The 21,662-nt window shown below is 34.8% G+C and overlaps 3 protein-coding genes across 3 annotated transcripts; 1 reads left to right on the top strand and 2 right to left on the bottom strand.

Moving 5' to 3' along the window:
- Positions 1-3,626: 3,626 nt before the first annotated feature.
- LOC145564244 (autophagy-related protein 13a-like) lies at positions 3,627-7,954 on the bottom strand. Its single transcript, XM_081624570.1, has 4 exons — positions 7,685-7,954; positions 5,719-7,534; positions 5,437-5,615; positions 3,627-4,222 (listed from the first exon to the last, which is right to left on the bottom strand). The coding sequence occupies exons 2-4, from the start codon at positions 7,084-7,086 to the stop codon at positions 3,886-3,888; spliced, it is 1,884 nt and encodes a 627-aa protein (XP_081480696.1). The 5' UTR covers positions 7,087-7,534; positions 7,685-7,954; the 3' UTR covers positions 3,627-3,885.
- A 2,649-nt stretch (positions 7,955-10,603) lies between these two features.
- On the top strand, positions 10,604-17,063 carry LOC145562625 (ubiquitin carboxyl-terminal hydrolase mug105-like). The gene is made up of 7 exons (XM_081622971.1): positions 10,604-10,680; positions 10,807-10,885; positions 11,094-11,187; positions 11,920-12,698; positions 12,842-12,953; positions 15,596-15,691; positions 15,776-17,063. Exons 2-7 carry the CDS (start codon positions 10,827-10,829, stop codon positions 15,857-15,859), a joined length of 1,224 nt encoding a protein of 407 aa, XP_081479097.1. The 5' UTR covers positions 10,604-10,680; positions 10,807-10,826; the 3' UTR covers positions 15,860-17,063.
- Positions 17,064-17,463: 400 nt separating this feature from the next.
- LOC145565479 (putative disease resistance RPP8-like protein 2) lies at positions 17,464-19,245 on the bottom strand. The gene is made up of 2 exons (XM_081625466.1): positions 19,126-19,245; positions 17,464-18,618 (listed from the first exon to the last, which is right to left on the bottom strand). The coding sequence occupies exons 1-2, from the start codon at positions 19,243-19,245 to the stop codon at positions 17,464-17,466; spliced, it is 1,275 nt and encodes a 424-aa protein (XP_081481592.1).
- Positions 19,246-21,662: the final 2,417 nt, after the last annotated feature.

Below are 21,662 nucleotides of genomic sequence, written 5' to 3'. Positions count from 1 at the left end.
GATCAAATTTCAAGAAAGAATAATATAGCCATATGCCCATATCAAATTGTTATTTTTCATACGGAGTACAATTGAATATTTTTTCATTTTGATTTTTAACCCATTTAATCTCAAGATTTGAAGAAAACCAAAATTATACGTACGTGTTCAAAAGAACAAATAAAATTAGACAAAATATTTCATAATCTTAAACAAGGAGTTACACTAATTCAATAAACCAAAAAAAAAAAAAAAAAAAAAAAATAGAAAGACGATCCATAACCACCAAAATTTATGAGTTACATAGTTTATATACTCCATTTATGTATATACAATAATACACATCCAACCTCAACCCACATAGGGGATAAAAAAACACCCCTACAACTTTCACGTTACTAGTTCAAATTACACAACCATACAGACAGCTGTCGTGTTTTTAAATATCGGAAGTAAAAACACCCCGACGACAAGCCCGACACTCGTACATATTAAACATATGATCCACTTTTAATGCATGGAAATGGAATGAAGTTGAAGAAGTTGTTGAGCATGAGAAAGTTGATCCATCAAAGCTAACATTCGAGCTTGAAAATCACGCGCTTGATCGACAGATTCAGCTTCAAGATCTCCTAATTGAGAACAAAGCATTTCTTCTCCATCTTCAGCCACTCTAACCCTTTCTAATGCTTTATACAATTCTTCCTTTGTCTTTTTTTCTCTTACTAAACTTTCTCTTAATTTTCTCTCTAATTCTTCGTTACGCTTCTTAAGATCATAGTTTTCTTCGTAATTAGTCGCCATAATATTATTGTATTAATTAACTTGCTAATAAGATTATATATTAACAAGTTGGTTAATTTTTTGTAGGAGAAAAATACGCAAAATTTGGTTGAAATTTGGATAGATAGAGGTAAAAGGTGCAATTGAGTGTACAATTTTTTGGCACAAGGAAATAATACAAGGGGTCATTCTCTATTTATAGAAGAGATATTTGTATGTCTAGGTTCAATGTATCTAACAATTTTTTGTGAAAAATTGTTGACGTAGTTGCTTACCCTTTTTGTCAATTATTTAAAATGCTTTGCTATTTTTCTAAGGTCATATTAAGTTTTATTTGGCCTTAAATGTCAAATTGTTGAAATTTAAAATATTGAATCGTAATATTTCAACGATGTAATGTTCGAGAAATGTATATAAAAGACAATGTTTTGAGTGTTATTTTTCACTTATACTCCGTATTCAATAGAAAAAAACACAGAGTATTAAATAAAGGCCGTATATTTTTGTAGATGAAGAGAGTAGTATTTTAATATACTCCGTAATATGCAAATTAAATATACTTACAAAATCTTCCTTTTAACTGTTGCATCTATTTCTTTTTAGGTGCACCAATAATTTGGCTTTCTTTTTTGTTATATAAACAACTTAATTTATTACGGAGTATTGGTAATTGATATTATAAAAATACATATTGTACAAATTTTTTTTTTTTTCCTTCTTTTAGGTGTTTAAAAAGCCATAAGGGCAGAGGTGAAAATCGGTCCTAAGACCTCCTATAATCGGGAGGAAAGCTATCCCTCACTCTCACACATTGTGCAAGTTGGACATCCTTTGTAGTCCTTTTAATTTATTGATTGCTTGCAACTTTGCAAGTAACCACGTGAATTTTGTCCATGTGTGATGATGTGTCTCCATTACTAAGCAAGTAAACCAAAACACATGAATGAATAATGACAGTATTCGTAAACTACGATGAATTGATTATTGATTTCTAATCTTCAGATTTGCTCTTTACGATTAGAAGTTTTTTTTTTTTTTTTTTTTTCTTTTTGACTAAAGATTCTATTACAAAAAACAATATTACAAACTAAGGGCCTGTTCATATTTACTGAACTAAGCTGAACTGAACTGAACTGAACTGATTGGAGCTGAACTGAACTGAACTGATTGGAACTGAACTGAATTGAGCTGAAATGAATATTTTATGTGAGAGGGAAATTAAGAGCTGAACTGAACTGAACTGATTGAAACTGAACTGAACTGATTAGAGCTGAACTGAACTGAACTGAAATTAAGTAAATATGAACAGGCCCTAAGTAGAGTAAAGAAACTAAGAACATTACAATAAACCAAGACAACACAGCTACTAAACTTAAAACAAGAGAGATTTGTGGTGAGCAACATGCTTGGGGGCCTTCGTGACATGGATGGATTTTATAAAAGACTTCGTACTTGCAATAACCTGTAAAAACACAATTTACCTGTGCTTCTTGTGGTCAAAGAACAACTGAGGGACGTAAAACTGAGAATATGATGTCGCCATTGAGGAGGAACTCGTGCATAGAGATGGAGTCGAAACTTTGATGGAAGTAGTAAAAGAAAAAAACTGCTACCGACAGAGGATTGCAAACCATGTGTGGGCGAGACTTGAAACTCGCAACTCAATGAGTAGTCCCAATGGCCTAAAGCCAAGTTAGATTGAGAACCCATACTCATTCTCTCCATGAAGGTCGCTTGACCTATTGACATGATACCCATAGTGATGGGCATCCTAGACTTCTCCTCAAAGGGAGAAAGCCTAAACTTGTTGGAGGGCTCTCGAAGTACCTCCTTCAGATATAGGTTAAACAAAGCAATGATAACCTCAACCATTGCTAAGCAGAACAAAGACTTGAAAACAGAATTAACCATTGTTAATTCTAATGTATTCCTCCGATCTTCCAAAACGGAGATAAAAGTAACAAACTCCTTACCAATCATCCGAAAAGATAAAAAATACTTAAATGGAGGGTCCTAGAACTGAGACCCCCACACTCGTCTTCCATCTTCAAAGGTCTCAAAGTAAAAGCTAAGAAGTATATATTTACTTGTATTTGATTATTCAGTAAAAAATGAATCCATTGAATAAAATTTACACATAATTTGATTATTCCCTAGCAAATAACCCAATGTTTTTTGTTTGTTTGTTTGTTTGTTGTACAATCGTCTTAGACGTAACCTAAAAGTGTGTCTAATGAGAGAATCGACCTGTGCCTCTAGCAGTCTAGCCTAGCAGTGAGGGTGACCAACGGCTCCAACCCTCCTTCCCTATTACGGAGTAGAAAGAGTTGAATCTGATCTACTCTATACCTTCAGTAATTGGTATAAAAACTGTTCAATCATACACAACTTTAGTTGACATAAGCTTTTCAGCCTTTCACGCCTCATCTTAATGGCAGTGAATGATGCACGTTTTTTGGGGGACATCCACAAGATGATGATCTAAAACAGTCGTGCCAATATTATACAGTACATACGAATATTATTATTATTATTATTATTGTTTAGTACTCTGTATTATTATTAGAGTACTCTACTTTTTTCGCTTGTTGAGCTCATATTAAATTATAGAAAATGAAAATATATACATTATATACTCTGTACTTGGGACTTTAACAAAGATGCAGTTGTTTCGATGATAAAATCTGACGGAGTACTAGTAATTGTACTACATTTTAAAGGTATTTTCTACGTCTCATCTAATGCTAGTTGCCTAAAATGTTGGGTAACAACTCTACTATGGAAAAATAGTGAGCATATAACATCTAACTAATCCATGCTATTGCATTCCCAAAAAAATCATAACTTTCCCCAAGCAAAATATCTTACTAAAAAAGTATATATATCAGCGTTGAACATATGATAACAAGAAATTTGGCAAAAAAGTCAGCCAAATAGGTTTAGATACATTATGCAAATACACCTGATTTGTAAGTAACTAAACTCAACAATGATGAAGTCACAATTAAGTTTCCAACTATGTACAAGTAATGTTAGATTTTCCAACATCTTCATTCTTGTTAATTTCTATTGCAGTGTATATGATCAATAACCCTATACGTATCAAAGATGTTGATGATAAATCTATAGTTTCCTCCCTTTAATATCCAAGGGCGGAGCTTGAAGGTCTTCTCTATTAACCACTCGGTTTCCACTCTTAGAGAGGAGCAGGTCTTTCATTTCCCTGTAACTCTTAAGCTCTTCGAGGGCATCGCGTGCCATGAAAAATCCAGAAGCAGTTCCAAAGCTGCCCCCTTGTTGGGTGCTCTGAGAGCTGGCTGAATAGCTACTTGAATCTTGACGTAGTGGTGGGGCTGTCCTAAGCATGTGAACAAGAGCACCCACCGCAGCATCTTGTGACTTACGACCAAATGACAATGCAGAATTGAATTCCGATCCTTTCTTTGGTTCAATACTCTGACTGCAGCAACAAACATAAGAAGCATAAGGTTTCAGGAATTAAGAAAATAAATACTGAAACAAATTTATGTTGCTATTACAAAAAAAAGAAGCATATTATGTCATCTTGAAGCCATTGCTGTACATGTTACAGGCTAAATTGGACTCTTCTTTTGAGAAAAATCATGCAGTATCACACAAAAAAGATTTTACGCCTCCCACTAAACCAACTTCCAGCACTTGTATTTTCTTGAATGATCTCAATACAAACTCTACCATGATGCATCAAATATGGTATTCCACAAGACTAATAGGGGATTTTACACGAGAGTGTCACCATTATAATATAGCTATGAGATATGATATGCGAGAGTAAGAAACATATACCAACACAAATCCAGCCAAATTGTCAGAATCCAGCCTTCAAGTCTATGTATATCCTTTATTTAATGATTCCTAGGACTTCTCTTAAGGCTTTCAAGGCTTAAGATCCAATTATGATGATATTTACAATATGGTGTTCAGTGGGAGAGTATTCAATGTCCCTACAGCTTGTTTGTGTCACTATGTGCACACAACCCCTTTTCCGAACAAGGTTGACACCCTTGCCGATAGATAGGCAAGAGCGCCCCGCAATGCTAGTGCTAAAACACTTGGATTGTGATACACAAGCTCTCCTCTTTAGAAACAACTACCTTATTTAATGTTTATGGTACTTGCAATATCAAGTCTAGTTAGGGGATGTGGTACATGCATACAATCACTTATCCCTATGGCTTTCCTCAAATTATTAATAAGGATTAAATTGTTTAAAAGCACTACAAGAGCTAGGAAGACTCAGGTGATTATGTTTTGACAAGGGAACTTAACTATGTTTTGATGAGGAATTGTTCAATAACTATAGTAAGATAGAAAAGATGAAAACCTTGTAGAGTTGTAGTGGTATCACGGGGTCAATTTTCTATAACATAAAGCACATTATGATTATCACTTTTTACATTCATACCCATAAGCAACAATGTGAGCAAATCACTCATATGAATTGAATAATATAACAACCAGTGATGGCAATGATGACTACAACTCAAGTGCAATACTATAGAGGTACGGTTTGGGGAAGTTTAGATGTACACAAGTAACACAACCTTATCCTTAGTCAAACAGTGTAATATGAAACAACAATACATAAAGATCCATGCGATACTTCAAATAGAATGCAAGTAAAAAGGGAAGTACCTAGCCTGGGAATCTGATGTATCGACATCATCAACATCAAATGGTAATGAAAAGTCATATACACCCAACTCATCCTGGAAAGATTTACTTGAGCTTCTTGAATATGCCTTACGTGGTGAGCTGCTAGAGGAATACAATCCAGAGAACCGCCCAGATTCATCTTTGCTATCTCTAGTTAACTGAAAACAAATGCAGTCGATCTCAAAAGACATTTAAAAATTACCCATCTAAATTTTGTAAAACTTGAAAATCCTTGTTTCCAGCAAAAATCTGAAAGAGTACCTTTGATCCAAAAGAGAGATTCCCAGTCCCAGAATACAGCTCTCCAGGCTGTAATGCATCTAATTTTTTGGACAACCTGTTTCCTGATGGAGATGGAGACCCATGTGGTGAAGGTTCCGGTTTAGTACTCCTTGGAGAGAAAGGAGGGAGGTTCATTCTACTTGGATCAGACAAATTAGGAGAAAGGTATGCAGGACTTCTGTTCAGCATAGGATGTGGAATAGTTACAGGTGCTGACTCCGGCCTTAGCCGGGACTGGGTAGGACTATATCTAAAGAGGTATGCTGGGGGAGATGGAGATGAAGATGGAGAGAATGGAGGTGAAAGAGATTCATCATAACTGTTAGTTTTGTGATGTCCTCCAAGCATCCTATAATTCTGCACTCTTTGGCCTTGCATATATGTTGGCAAAGATGGATCATCATTTGAGAAACGATGTGCAGGTGGAGATCCAGTAAGGGGGTAATTTTGTATGTGAACAGCATTTGAATGGATGCCGCTAGACCAACTATGAGGACGTTGACTTGGCATTGGACATGCATTTCTAGCTCCCTTTAAAGAGAATGAGATAGGATGAGAAACTTTCTCTACGGATGGAAAGGCTCTCATGGGATCAATGGCAGGACTACCAACATAATCAGAAATAATTACAGGCGGAAATGATGTTGAAGTTTCAAGACTAAATTCTGACAAATCTGATCTATAATTTACAGAACAACTAAGCCTACCATTTACAGCCTCCACTGGGTTGAAAATATATTGCTTCATCATTTGTTCCTCTTCCCTAGAGAAGGGGTCGCTGAAAGAAGATACCTTATATATAACATCAATATCAGAAGGTTGGCTCGAGGAACTAAGGTTCCTAAATATCCTATAAGCAGGCAAATGCCTCATCATTGAGCAGAGAGAGCGGAAAAGTATGATTGATTTCTGGTACATTTTCTTATACAATGATGTAACATCTCTAGTCTGTACCGGCATTGTCTTATGATTTTCATACTGAACTACCCATCTCTCAATAACTGTCTCAACTGCTCCCTCTTCAAATACCTGTTCGTAGTTATAATCATTACCAGACGAACCATCCAGTCCTCGACGAATAACAATTACATCAATTACCATTGGATCCATCAGATTCCTATGCCAAGACTGCAACTTTTCCAGAGCTGCAGGGCGGTCCCCTAACGCTAAATTGAACCATTTATCAGTCTTTTTTGGTTTCGAATTAGACAAGTCCCCACTATGATCTTGGGTTTTAAGCGACGGAATCCTGGATTCTAGAATTACTTGCAAGGCCTTCAGAAGAAATTGGGAAATAATCTGCTCCAATCTTCCATGCTCCGACGAAGAACTCACTTGGAAATCCATGATTTTCAGAATCTGCAAGGGTTGTTTTGGGTGTAACACAATGCAATATACCGCCCTTCAGCTCAATGAACTCAACCACGATAACAAAGCACCAAATACTGTAACCTAAGAAATCGAATCCCACAATACGAATCCTAAAAATTTCGAGATTCTGATCATCAAGCTCAGACCAAAATGCAATTAGAGCCCCAATTTTGCCACGAAAGGGAGGACCAAAACACATCCGAAATCAAATTTTGCGCCCCGAAAAACAATTGGGCATTACTAAATCACTCCAAGGAACAACTTTATCAGCAGTATTAACATCAAATAGCAAAATCAATTGCTACCCAAAAAACCCCAGAATAATTAGTGAACTTGATTAAGAAATTTCATGAAAATTTTGAGATGGGCATGAACAATCTTCAGCAGAAATCACATAACAAGTTGACTAAATGCATCAAAAACCCTGATCAACCATAAATCAACAAACAAAAAAAATCATGAATTCCAAATTAACAAGAACATGGGCAAGGTCACTTTCAATTCAATCAAATTAAACAACATAAAATCAACTCAATAAAACAACAAAATAACAAGCGATTAAGAAAGAACTTACTTGAATTTAGGGTGAATTAGTCAGAAAGAAGACGTGAATTAATAGAAATGATTGCGTGAAGTGTGTATTTAAAAAAAGGGAAATTAATAATTTTTTGAGAATCTAAAAAATGGGAAGTGTAATTCTGGGAAATCAAGAAAATGGGTTGTTGGCAAATTGCACAAGTATGTAGAGATGAGTGGAAGTCATAGAAGAAGAGTTTGATCTATGAAATGAGGTTTGAGAATAAAAGAGCAAACGATGTATGATTGGGTTTGGATTGGAAGCTATTATTTTTGACGTAATAATAATGTGTTTGAAAAACCAAAGTAGCGCCTGTGTATGGTCATCAACAATTACTTTATAGAATGTGTTTTATTCATTTGAAATTATTCCGTATCTAATTTATCCTATAGTATTTATAATTGTCAATCGAATTTGAATTGACTTTGGATTGAATCTAGTTTAGTTAGACTTGATATTTACTCTAATTCAGGCGTTGTTCGGTTTGAATTATACGAGTATAACTTATTTTAGAAATGATCAAATATACCCGATCATTATTTTTATTTGCATTTTCTTATGCTAATGATATATTTACTTTAATTCAGGCTTTGTTCGGTTTGAATTATATGAGTATAACTTATTTTAGAAATGATCAAATATACCCGATCATAATTTTTATTTGCATTTTCTTATGCTAATATATCATTATAATATTTTTTTTTAAAAAAAATTTATCTTAAAAAGTACACGTGATATGAATTTAATGACATCTCTGTTATTTTTTTTTCCTTAAATAAAAATTCTTGTACATCCTACCTTATAAAAAGTTCAAAATAATTCTTATGAATAGTGTGATGACTTTTTTACCCCTAAAAATGTTTATTTACCCATATACTCATTTATGTCATATTAATTCTTATGCTTCCCGCATTTATTTCTCTTAGCTTCTTTAGTCTTCCTTCCCTTCTAACTTCCAACGCCCAAAGTTATTTTTCTTCTAACGTTAGAAGGCAAAACTATTTAACCTGATAATAGTCCTCTTCAAGAGATAGGGGAATAGACTGGATAGATTCCACTTTGTTAGTATTTTCATAAAAACACACACACACACAAACCCACCGAATTTAATTACCTCATCACCTAATTAGACATTTTTCTTTTGAAACTTTCTCCATTAGCTTTTAATTGCAACATTTTAACTTTCACGTTTGTCCATACATAATTTCAATCTCTTGTATCTCAAATTATAGACATGTAAAAAATCTAAAGATTAAATATTTAAAACACACACACACAAACACACACACACACACACACACACACACACATATATATATATATATATATATATATATATATATATATATATATATATATATATATATATATATATATATATATATATATATATATATATATATATATATATATATATATATATATACACATCGAGATGAATCTAATAAGATCTCACATGACTATTTTTCCCAACTCGAAGCTATTACAACTCGACCATAAACATCAATTATATCGCGCGCAACGCGCGTGTCTGCTCCCCTAGTATAAGTTCAAAGTTTAATCAAATTAAGAAATTAGTACAGATCAGATCAAACTTTGAACATAGTCTTATGCTTTGAAATTTGTTATCCTCGTTGCAAGTAAATAAGTCTTAGAAAATGTTAGTTTTGTTGTGGTTGGAAAATGACTTGTTTAACATATTTTTTTTTTAAAAAAAAATCGTTTTATCTCTTCGTCTTTGGATTATCAACAAGGTAATATAGATAAAGTAATCAATTAGTTCCTTAAAAACTTGCTAAAATTGTTATTATTAGATTTCCATGTAAAACAAATACTTAAAAATGGGGGACTTACAAGCTTAAGAAACAAGGTCATTTACCTAATTTGTGCTAAAATACCTAAAGGTTTTACAAGAAGTGGAAAGGAGTGCGATTGTCCTGTCGTTATAAATTCCATCTATTAAAAATTCTTTTTTTCTTGGGAGAAATATTTTTTGGTTTGAGAAATTCATTTTTGGTTTGGGAGAAACATGAATAAAAAAAAAAAAGAGAGAGATGTCCAATCTATTTTTACTCGGAAACAGAGAATTCCAGAAAAAAAGAGAAGGGAAGTGAATTCCCTATTCAACTTTGTGATGGGGAAGCAAAAGGAAAGAGGAAATAAACAAGGCCATAAAACAATCTACATACTAGGGGGTGGACTCAATAGAATCACCCAATACTTTATGATCTTTAAATGACAATACAGAGTACAAATTAATAAAAGAAATAGATTAGGAAATATTAATAATTGTACAAAAAAAGGGCACAAAAAAGATGGTAAACACGTGAAACTATAGAAAAGCACTCTACATTGTAGTTCATACTAGAGGTGTCAAAACTATACCCGATCTGTCCCGAAACCGATCCGAAAAAATATCCGAAAAGATTTGGACTCGCGTTGACACAATAATTTAGCATGACTCAACTTTAAAATTTGACTCGACCCGACCCGACCTCATTAAACCTGATCTGGTCATCCGAATTGACACCTCTAGTTGATACTAACCCTGCATGGACAAGGACTGACAATGACCTAGTGAACATCCTAAGCATTATTGTGCACACTTCTTTGTAATTGTTCTATAAGATAACAAGACACTTACTTAACCATGTCTACACGTGATCCGCCACTACATAAAATTGTTGATTATCTGACTAATAAACATCATGAATCCATATTACTTATCCCAAATTTTGATTTTTTTTTCCAAATTTTAATTTTTTTATTTTTTATTTTATTTTTGTAAACTTTCTAGCTAATTTAATATTGTAATTTGTCATACTACTTTCAATCTTTCATAGAAAAAGGGTCTTTCACTCTTTTGTAAACCCAAAAAAAAAAAAAAAAAAAAAAAAAAATTCAAAAATTCAAATATAAAACCCTTTTTTGTCGTTCAGCTTTCTACAATTCCACCGTCCCTGCTTGCAGCATTTACACTTTTCAAATTCAAGGTTCATCACTTCATCCCAAAACTTAATTTGCTCCCATGTTTCAGAATCATACTTTCTCGTGAATTTACATATTTAAATTATTTAAATTATATATTAATTTCCTTTTTTTTCTTTTTCTTTTTGTAGGAGAAGCAAATACAGCGAAAATGAATTATTCTTGCTGCCCCATTTGTGAAAATCCGATACCCATTAATGAAATTGAATGGTATGATTTATTTCTGATTTTATTTGTATAGTGATCTTTCTTTCTGGATTTAGTTGTCTTATTGTTAGCTTAAATTACACTATCAACGCGACCATTAATTTCGGATAAAGGGAGTATATTTCTTCAATATTCGAATATTGTTTGGTAGACTTTGATTTTGTGGGTGTTAAATTTAGTGAAATTTGAAGTGAGAATGAATATGGTGCAGGCATGTGAACAATCACTTGGAGGATGATGAATTTGCCAAGGATATGGAACTAGCTCAGCAAATTGCACTTGCTCCTCCAAGCCCACCTCAAATTGTGGGTATTTCTGTACTTTTGAATCAGTTGGGTTGTTTTATTTGCTATTTATGTTGTTTGATTTATGAAATTTATTAGAGCAGCTGAAAATGGAGTTGATTATGTTGGGTAATGCATGGATTTGACAGGCGTGATTGCTTTTATGAGCCTGGGTTTTATGATATGTTAGGAGGGGGTGTGCATATATAGATATATTGTGCCGAAACTTTGTAGCTTGAATTAATATCAGAATGCTTAGTGATACAAGCCTCTTAGGTCGGGTTTTCTCTTTAGTTGGGTTGAAAATGTCGATTGTTTTATGTACCTACAATAATATCACATACCCAGGGTGGGCCTCTTATAAAATTTCATTTTTCTTGATATAGCCTGACTTGAATTGAAACACACTAAGTGACTCGATAAATGCACAGGACTGTAGGAGTAAAAGATGGAGTAAATTAGAGTTATGGTTTTAACAAAATGAGGATATGCTTGCGTGGACTTATTTAATGCTGTTATTTTGAATATTGGATGAACTCTTATGATTATTGTGATTCCCTAAGCTGTCGAAGATTAAATTTTCCATTGTCACCTTTCCCGCCCCTCAAAGAAAAAGAAGAAAAAGTGGCAGGTATTAATCTCACGAATTTATATAAGATTCCTTCTGAATGTGCTGTCTTAATTGTGTAAATACTTATTATGTGTTCATAATACGTGTCTGCAAGACGATACTTATTTTAGATGGATTTGCAGGATAGAAGCTTCTGTTTGGATTTTGATCCCGAGTCAGTATTTGAAGAGGTTCCAGAGAGTAGTACATCCAGGGATCTAAGGAGTGGAAGTAGAAAGAATGAACCAAAAGATATTGATGAACAGATTTGCTGTATTATAAGCTTACAGAGTAAGGCAATCTTTTATAAGGTTGAATCAGGACTAATGACCTTACTAAAAAATTGCTTGGAACTTGAAAACTCTACAAGTATACTCTCAGGGTATGTTGATCATTTTCAAAGCACTAGATCAGAGGATATGGGATGGGGTTGTGGATGGCGCAATATACAAATGGTTAGCTCGCACTTACTTATGGAAAGACCAGAAGCAAGAAAGGTTTTATTTGGAGGTTCAGAATATGTGCCAGAAATCGGTTCACTTCAAAGATGGCTTGAAGTTGCCTGGCAGAGGGGTTTTGACATTGTTGGCTCAAAATTTTTCAAGGGGGAAATTTATGGATCAAAGAAATGGATTGGGACAACAGAGTGTGCGGCACTCTTATGTTTTTTTGGTCTTCGTACGAAGATAGTTGATTTTGATGGCAAGGGTAATAAGAGGGATGTAGGGCGAGTTCATGGACCTATGGATAGATTTGTTGCCAGAAGGGATGTTGACGCTAAGGAAGGTCCTGCTAAGTTTGGTGATGGCTCTACACAGAATAGTAAGGGCTATCAAGCTTTGATTGATTGGGTTTGGAGTTACTTTTCTGAACAAAAGCCAAAGGAATCGCGAAGACGTGGGGTTGTTGTTACGAATAAAATGTAAGTGTCTAGTTTGACTATTCTGATAAGTAAGTTATGGAATTATCAAGTCTTCACCCTATATCTGCCTTCTATCTCTGCTCTTCTTTTTTTTTTTCTTCATTATTCATGTCTTTGATTAATTCATGTGCTACTTTGAATAGGCCGTTATATTTTCAGCATCAGGGCCATTCAAGGACCATTATTGGGATTCAAGCCAAGCATCGAAAGAATGGGCAGCAACAGTACAACTTATTGGTATTAGATCCTGCTCATGTAAGTATATTCCTTAGTTTTTAAGCTTGCGTAATCTTTTTATCTGCATTTAGTGGCCAGTTAACAACCCATAATTGTTTAGATGGTTTGATTGCACTCTCTTTCCTCTTCACAAGCCCTGAACATGGACTTTATCTCATACTCAATATTTTGAACATAATTCTAAAGCACAATGGGTAATCAATGGAACTCAGAATTTGTGAATCAGCATGCTTAAGTCTGCGCACTCTGAACTCCAAACTCCATTCCAAAACATCCCTGTAAACCAAAATGAAACTAAAAATTTGCCTTAACTCTTGGTAGGCTGTTGCATCCATAACATTTAGCACTATCACAAGAACGTTACTCCATAGCTGGAAATTCCTACTACTTCATCAATGGGCCCAACTCTCATACCCTTTGCCGCAAGCCCAACACCTCTAAAATCAGAATCCACACTAATTTTAAGATTGTAAGGTACTCAAGAACATCAAGAGTACCTGAAAGAGACAAAATTATTGTGCTTTAAACCAAGATTCTGAATTTTAGTCACCAAGAAATTCGCACTCATCTAAAAATTAAAACCAGCATATCACTGTTTTTAATATTATAATGGTTTCATGCACAACAATCTAGTGAACATAAAATTGTCATATGGCTTACTGTTATGTTTTCATCTCCATGACATGAAATAATTCGTCCAATTATTATTTAAGTGTGTTATTTTCAGAGACATGAATATCACCACTCTACTTTTGAGAAGTAGACATAAACTTGCTGCACTGGTTGCCAATAAACTATCTTATTCCAAGTCTCAATGCACACAGCCTCCAATCTCTCCGTTTACAATTTCTAAAAGGTTGAAATGATCAATAAGCCAAAATTTTCACTTTTGAATTTGTTGTCCTCAGAAAGAGTAATGCTGAAAATTTTACACTAAAATGTGAAGGCTTTGATAAAATTGTTACTCCCTCCTTAAAGTAATTGTCACACTTTTCGTTTCTGTCCATTCCGATCTTCATGTCTAATTCGGTTATTAGAAGATAGATTAGCATTAAAAATCATATTTGCAAAATCATATCCTTACAAGCTACTAAGCTAGGATTAGTTTTCCTAGTTGTATATTTGTATTATGTTTTGATTAACATGATTTTAGGCTAATTATTTACTTATTTAGCTTATAAAACATTCTTATGAGTTGATAAAATTTTGTTGCTTTGAAATTTATAAAGTTACATAGGCTTGTGCTTGTTTATTTTTGGCGTTGTCAAGGATTAAGCTTGTGTTGCTTAGTGTTTTTTGACCAAAACTCAAGATCCCAATCCTTTCAACCGAGTTTTCTTATGGATTGGATTAGATGAGGGTAACTTCATGCATGTGTTGGTTTGGGATTGGCTGTACTTCCAAGTATGTTTGGGATTTTGTAATAGACCAATCTTTAGAAGGGGCACTTTAGGAAGTTTAGTATTATTAGGTTAGTAGTTTTGCCTTAGTATAAATAGAGAGAGAGTAGAAAGAAGAAAGTAGGCATGAATTGGGTTTTTGGAAATAGAGAGTTGCAACCTCAAGTTGCTAATAGGAGAGTTGTAGGCTAAACCTACTACCTTTGTAAGCTTTTATCTATCAAATTATCAAGCTTTTATCTATCAAATTATCAAGCTTTTATCTTTATTAATCCTTAGGATTCACTCAATATTTATAGTCAGAAAATCAGTCTATAACAGATTTATGAGTCTCTCTTGTTGTGGAAGTTCAATCTATTACATTCTAGACTCAATCTTTGCCATTTCGCTCCCTCATTTTTGTCTTCACTCTCTTCATTTTCCGCGTATTTCATGGCATATGCATAACTGCACAACTGGTCTTTTCCATTGCTTATTTGACTTTGTGGTGGTTTAATAGATTAAAATCTGAAATCTCTCTTCTTCCTTATCTTGAAGGTTTCATCTCCACTAATCCAAGTGCTGTTATGGATTCAGATCACTACTAATGTGCTTACACAAACGTTATGGATTCTGATTAGTACTAATTTGCTCACACAAAACAACAGGAAAATCAAGAGAAAAGATTGATTCTTTGACTTTAAAGATTATAGCTTTTTATAGACTTGTAGCTTTAGGCTACCACTCTTCAAGTTAGTGATTGGTGGTAGTGACTTTAGGTCACAAGTCTCCTAAAACTCTCATCCCTACTACCTGCTTAATCCTTTATTAACTTTCTCTATATGTACATGGTTTCGATCTCTGGGATGATTCTAGACTGGGCTTTTGTCTCATGTGATTAGGTGGCATCTCTCTTTCTATTTATACTAAATCTGATGACTATTAATAAAATAATATTAGACTATCCCCCATAATGTCCCTCTACTTAGATCAGTTCATTACAAGTGCTTAATTTATGGATGACACAATTTTAAAATGCACTTTACTTTGTTCGAATTCACTTTTAAGACACTGGATTTTACAAGATACAGCTTCATTATGAAGTGAAAAAATATGTAAGACCTGTAATCTTTTCCTTACTATTTTTCTTATTAACCATACTTAATTGATTTATTCTGTGCGTTATAAGTTAAAAAAATTTCATCAGCTTTCTAGATCTGCTTAAGGACATTATTTACCTTGTGATATTTATTGTAACAAAATGCAGTATTTTTTTTGCAGAAAACGGAAGCTCTGGAGAAGTCGTTGAAAGAAAATTGTGGATGGCAAAAATTTCTGAAAAGAGGTCTTCATACTTTGAGGAAGCCTCAGTATCAGGTATAAGCAAATCAAGTGCTTCTTTGTTTGAGTTATCCACTTGATGATTTGATCTATCTTTTGATGTAATTTTTATTTCTCTAGCTGTGCTATGTTGATCCTGGAATTGCACGGGTGGAGGAGATTGAGAAGCTGAAGAATTTGACTAGTGTTCTGATTGAATGCTAGATGGAATCATGATCTGTGTGCCTCTTACAGGTTTCTGCCTTGTCCCCCCTTCCTCTCTGACTTCATTTGTTGTCAACATGCTTTCTTCCACTTGCAGCTGGATTTAGTTCCTACATAGGTTTGAGGACCTTTCAGCAATTGGGAATGCTGATAAAATAAATTTTACTCTTTCTCCTTTCTGCGCATCTTGAAAGCTTTCAAGTGATTTATCAGTATTTGTTCAGTTCAAAAATTTATTCTAAGGCAATGAAGATTTTGATAAGTTTGAGTGCGGTGGCCTTATCTCCTAATGTTTGTATCATGTGTTAGAAAGGTGTAGTGTCTTATCCTCTTCTCATTCTCTATTATGAAGTAGCTTCTGCTTTACGGTGTAGACCTCCTGGTTTTTGTGCTGTGTGTATTTGATGGGTTATATACAGGCAAGTTGGATTAGTTAAAGAGGAGAATGCAATAAAGTTGCATTGGAGGTGTGAATTTATGGCTGTTATTGGGGCTTGGATTTATGGTATCAGCGTTGGGTTAAATCAAGAGAGAGATAGGATAGGAAATAAGCCAAGGCAAGCCATATTCTATTTTATGAGTGAAAAAATGAAGGAAAAGCCATCATGGCAATAATGGTTGATAAAAAAAAGGACGTGATGATTATGAGAATTATGGTGAAGATAAGTGCCTCACAAATTCCAAAAAAAATGTTGTAGATATGTGCAACAAGTGCAGTTGTGCGGAGAGAAGTTTTCCGAAAGTATGACATTGGTGGTGTGCACCAGCAAAATTGTGTGAGTGATGAGATGTGCATCACAAAATGATGTAAAATTTGACAAGAAATATGTCAAAATATTGAAAGAAAGAAAATCGTGTTGTTGTCACAACAATAGCAATTTCCATCGAGATCAAACAATCATTGTAACCCAAATTTTAAGCAAGGGGGGTGTGTTGGAATATTTTCTCCAAATTGTTAGTGGTTATTTAAATTCTAATTTATGTATAGGAACATGCTCCTAAGTGATTAGTTTGTGTTTGTGGAGCCGCAAGAGTAGTGGGTTAATTTTAGGCATGATCTTAATCATGGGATCATGCTCCTTCCCAGCTTAGTTTGCACTATGTATGTGTTGCTATGTAATTCGTTTTTCAATGGATTGAATACAAGTTTATATTATTCTCTCCCTTCTCTCATCTGTATTATAATGTTAACAGGGCTATTGAACTTTTCTTCCATAATAAATTTAATGGGGTCTAAGAGTTGATGTTTACTGTAGAGTCTTTGCTTCTTTCTGTTCTGTGGCAGCTGGTGTCTTCCAGCATGGTCAGCTTGATAGACATGCTTTCCTTTTTTTTTTTAAAAAAAAAAAAAAATAAATTATTTTGTGTGTGTGTGGGCAAGGAAGGAAAGCCACATAACTGATTACAATTTTACCATGTATTGCATTTCAGCTGCAGAATAAAGCTTGCTAAACAAATTTTATACACATAATTTTTTATAAAGTTTATAATCCAAACTGGGAAAGAGTTAATCAAATATTATGGAAACAGTATAATCTGTTGCTGTTGTGCTAAGAAGGGTCAAACTATTGATTTGCTAGAGTTTGTCGCGTACTCTGAAGTACCTAACTGGCCTCAATTTTGATGCAAGGAATGTTTCGAATGATGTCAATGTACTTTGCTTCTGCTGTATTTTCATCTTTGATTTCATGTAGCCTGCTGCTAAATGACTTTGGCATATCCAGAATCTCCAGTTCTTGCAGGTTGATGTACCTTAGCCCTTCTGGGAGTGCTAACAACTTCTGGCAACTAAATATTGATAGTCTCCTCAGATGTGGCATTGCACCTGCTTCAATTCTCCATTGCACCAAGTTTGGCAGGTGTGAGATTTGAAGCTCCTCGAGTTTCAGGAACATATTTGAACCACAATTCCATTGAATCCCTTTGTAGGCATTCCATAGACAAAGAATTTTTAAAAGAGGAAGTTGCCCCAGCTTTTCTGTTGGATCATATTTTTCGAGATGAGAGAAATACAATTCCAACTTGACTAGTGATGGTAAGAGTGTGAAGTTATATTCCTCTTTCAGTCTTCCAATAAATGCAAGTTTGTGTAGGTTTTGACAGTTTTTGAGGTTTTCTGGAAAAAGCAGCTTACGTTGTCTTGCCCCATGCCAATCCAATTTCAGTACCTGAAGCTGTTTGGGCTCTCGGTTTAGCCAATTCACCACTGCCTCTAACTCTTTAGTGCATGAAATGTTTACTATCCCCAGCTTTAAGAGAGACGCATTTATTTTACCCAAATCATCTGTTAGCCAATCACCGCCGCTGACACCCCATAATATCTGCAAGTTCTGTAGAGTGCTGAGATCTAGTTTTCCCATAGATGAAATTGCATGTGCTGGTAGATATACATGTCGAAGCCTTGTCATATGACACAGAACATTGGGCAGTTTGCAAAAACTAGGCTTTAAAGTGCCAACATAATCCAGGGTTATCAATTGTCGTAAGTTCCCAATGGTCTTAGGAAGTTCCAATACCCCAGTGGCCCTTAATCCTAGGTAGGTCAGGAATGTCAGTTCTCCAACTTGTTCTGGAAGAGCTCTTATTCTGATCCCACAAATAATGAGTACTCTGAGTAGCTTGAAATGCTTGTGTATTGGCTCCAAGCTAGTCAACAAGGTATCATGCTGAAAATAATAATGCTTTACTGATAATCCATGTTTCCCAAATTGAACTAGAGTTCTAAGTTCCAACTCTGTGTTGGATATGTATTGAATTTCCTGCAAAATAATAAGATGTTGACTGATAATTTGCTCTCATGATGTTAACAATTTAATAAAAAAATATCTTAGATGATTTTTGACTGATAAGTGGTCATGCTGAGTACTTTTTCCCAGAAGAATATGAAATGACATGTGATTGGTGTTTAATCATGTAGGGGGAAGATCAAAGTATTATTGGAAGTTGTAGGAGGAGCATAGCATGCTGTATGTCAATGGTAAATGGCTATTGCATCTTTAATTAGCTCTTGTCAGTTTAGGTTCAAAAGAAAATAAAATGCCCAGAGCAACAGAATTAGGAGAATAGAGAGAAAAACCTTTTCTTAAATGCTTTGTGCTGTATGTGAGTTGCTAGCTGTGAAGGATCTTAATCACCAACTTGGAATATCAATTAGTTGCAGGAATACTACACACAGAGCAAATCTTTTATTAAGTGTTTTGTGCTCTATATGAGTGGCTAACATTTAATAATTTTTGTTCATCTACTTAGCAATATCAATAAGTTACAGGAATAGTACTCCCTCTCGCCTCCATCACTTCAAGAATGGCTAAATTAGGTTTACGCAAATAATTGGGTGATGAACGAACATGGGTGAATTGACAAAGTGATCCTTCTTTAGTGTTCATTTGATTAAAAATATAGAAATACATAGATAGTTCAACTTCCTAAGATGTAGAATTCTATGACTCAATGAATCTGTTTGTTTGTGAAAAAGACTGGAACTAGTCCTACCTGTCTTTGTTTGGGAATGTGGAATAGCTTATATTTAATGTTAGGTGAAAAGATAAATAATAGGAAAATTGGAAGATATTGCACTGAAACATCTGAAAGTACATAATGCAAAGTTGGAAACTTCTAGAAAACAAATAGGCTGTCCAGGTATTGAAAGATGCTGTTTTGGAAACACTCTATCTATATGTACCATCCCATTAGATTGTATACATTGACTTGTAAATATAATTAGGACTTAGGAGTGTTTCTAATTTTGCCTTTCACAAGTAAAGATAGTCTTATGTAAAGTCTTGCTTTGAATAGTCAAATTGGATGTCCAAATGTGGAATGTCGGACAGTCATACTGGCCTAGTGAGATTTTAGTTTTCATTTTTTTTTCCCTTTTATTTGGTGGATAAGTAGGGAAAAAAAAAAAGCTACGTTAAAACTGTACAAGTAATAGTGAGAGTGCTTTGAGGTCTGGATTGTAAACTGTCATACATTTAGGGCTTAACTTGTAAATTTTGTGTAAAAAGAAGCAATTCATACCCGGGATGTATTGCAGTCCGTCGCAGATGCATTTCTCTGGTTTGAGGAACATCACCCCTGGAATGGGTTGCAGGCTGAAGCAAAGGCTTGTCTTTTGTGTGGGGATAATTATCAAGAAATCCTAACTGCTGATTTTGTGATGGATACTTGATGAACCTTGTTGTGCAAATGGATGGTTTTTATTTCTCCAACATGATTTCTCCTCACAACTTGAATGAGGCACCTGCAAGCTAATTCCTCTAGGTACTGTGCTGCCAGATTTTCCAAAGTCTGCTGTATACCAGATTGAGAATTTGATGTTACTAGACCTTCAGATAGCCACATCCTAATCAGCAGTCCAGTAGAAATCTCAGAGTGTGGTGGAAAGAGGCTGAAGTATAGGAAGCATGGCATTATGTCATCAGGAAGATCATGATAACTGAGCAGTAGTATGTTCTCTAGCGCCTGATCTGACTGTCTTTCTTCTGAATTTAAGGAAGTACTCACCGTTTCCCATTCTTCAACAGTTTCTTTGGTTCTTAAAAGCCCTCCCAAAATAACTATAGCCAAAGGTATGCCATTACAATGATTTAGCATTTTACTTTTGATCATTTCTCCATTTGATTTTCTATTGAATTGGTCAATTATTTGATCCATGCTTGGTCTACTTTTTGCATGACTGAAAGCTATGCTGCAAAGTAAATCCCAACTTTCCTTTTCAGGTAGAGGTTGCATCTCATACAAGGCGTATTTTAAATTTGAGTGCTTAAAGGTTCGAGGATTACCAACAGTGATTATTATCTTACTTGGGAGGAAGATTTTCTTTTTGCGAGCTTTGGTACTCAGAGCTGCAAGCAAGTCACATACCAAGTCTTCGCCCATGGCATCTAGAACAAGCAGGTGCTTTTTTTCTTCTAGCGCACCGAGTAATACATCTACCAGTTTCTCTTTGTTAGATTCTTGTATGCTGGGATTGTTTCCAGTCATTTGTTTAATGATCAGCTGCAAAGCAGCTTCAGCATCACACTTCCTGGGTATAGTGATCCAACTCTTGTTGTCCTCAAAATTTTGTTTGACAATTGAAAGATTATACAGTTCTCTGGCTAGGTCTTTGTTGCTACCAGAACCATCCAAATCTCTGATGGAAAACAAACTTGGCTGTTCCCCTTCCCCTGTTAATCTCCTTACTAGATGATTATAATCCAGGAAGTCCTCTGTAGTTATAAGGTCTTCATTTTATCGAAGCTCTGTTGGAAGGTTGTTGGTGATGATTATTATCTTGTTTCTATGTTTTGTTTCATTAAGTATGGAATGCAAACGATGTGCTAGACTTTCTGCCTTTTGTACTTGGTCAAGTACAATTAGGTTAGGCGGTTTTGCTAGGAACTCCTTAAGCTTTTCAATCAATTGGCCTACGTCTAGACTTTCGTTTCTCTCCCTTGTATTTGTCATCACTTTTTCTTCGACTTCTTGTACGATAGCAAGAAGAATGCTTCTGTCATCCCATTCATCCTCTATAGTTACCCATTTCCTAGCATTAAAGTGTAATATAACCCTCGAATCAACAAAAAGTTCATCACGGAGCAAGACAGTGGCATGATTTGCAGGCCTGTAAAAGATACTTGATTCATGGACCATTTTGGCAGTCAACTTTGCAGCCAGAGAATCTGCATTCTCAGATGATCTAACAGTATACTCGTGCTTGTATGGATTACTGAGAGTAGCACGAGTTGTAATTACTAATTTGCTTTTACCATGCAAGCCTTGGATCATGCGAAACAAATGGGTGGAGAGATTATCTGGA

This window comes from Chenopodium album, chromosome 10, assembly GCF_948465745.1.
Source record: "Chenopodium album chromosome 10, dcCheAlbu1.1, whole genome shotgun sequence".
NCBI lineage: Eukaryota > Viridiplantae > Streptophyta > Magnoliopsida > Caryophyllales > Amaranthaceae > Chenopodium > Chenopodium album.
This window is presented reverse-complemented; position numbering and strand designations above follow the sequence as displayed.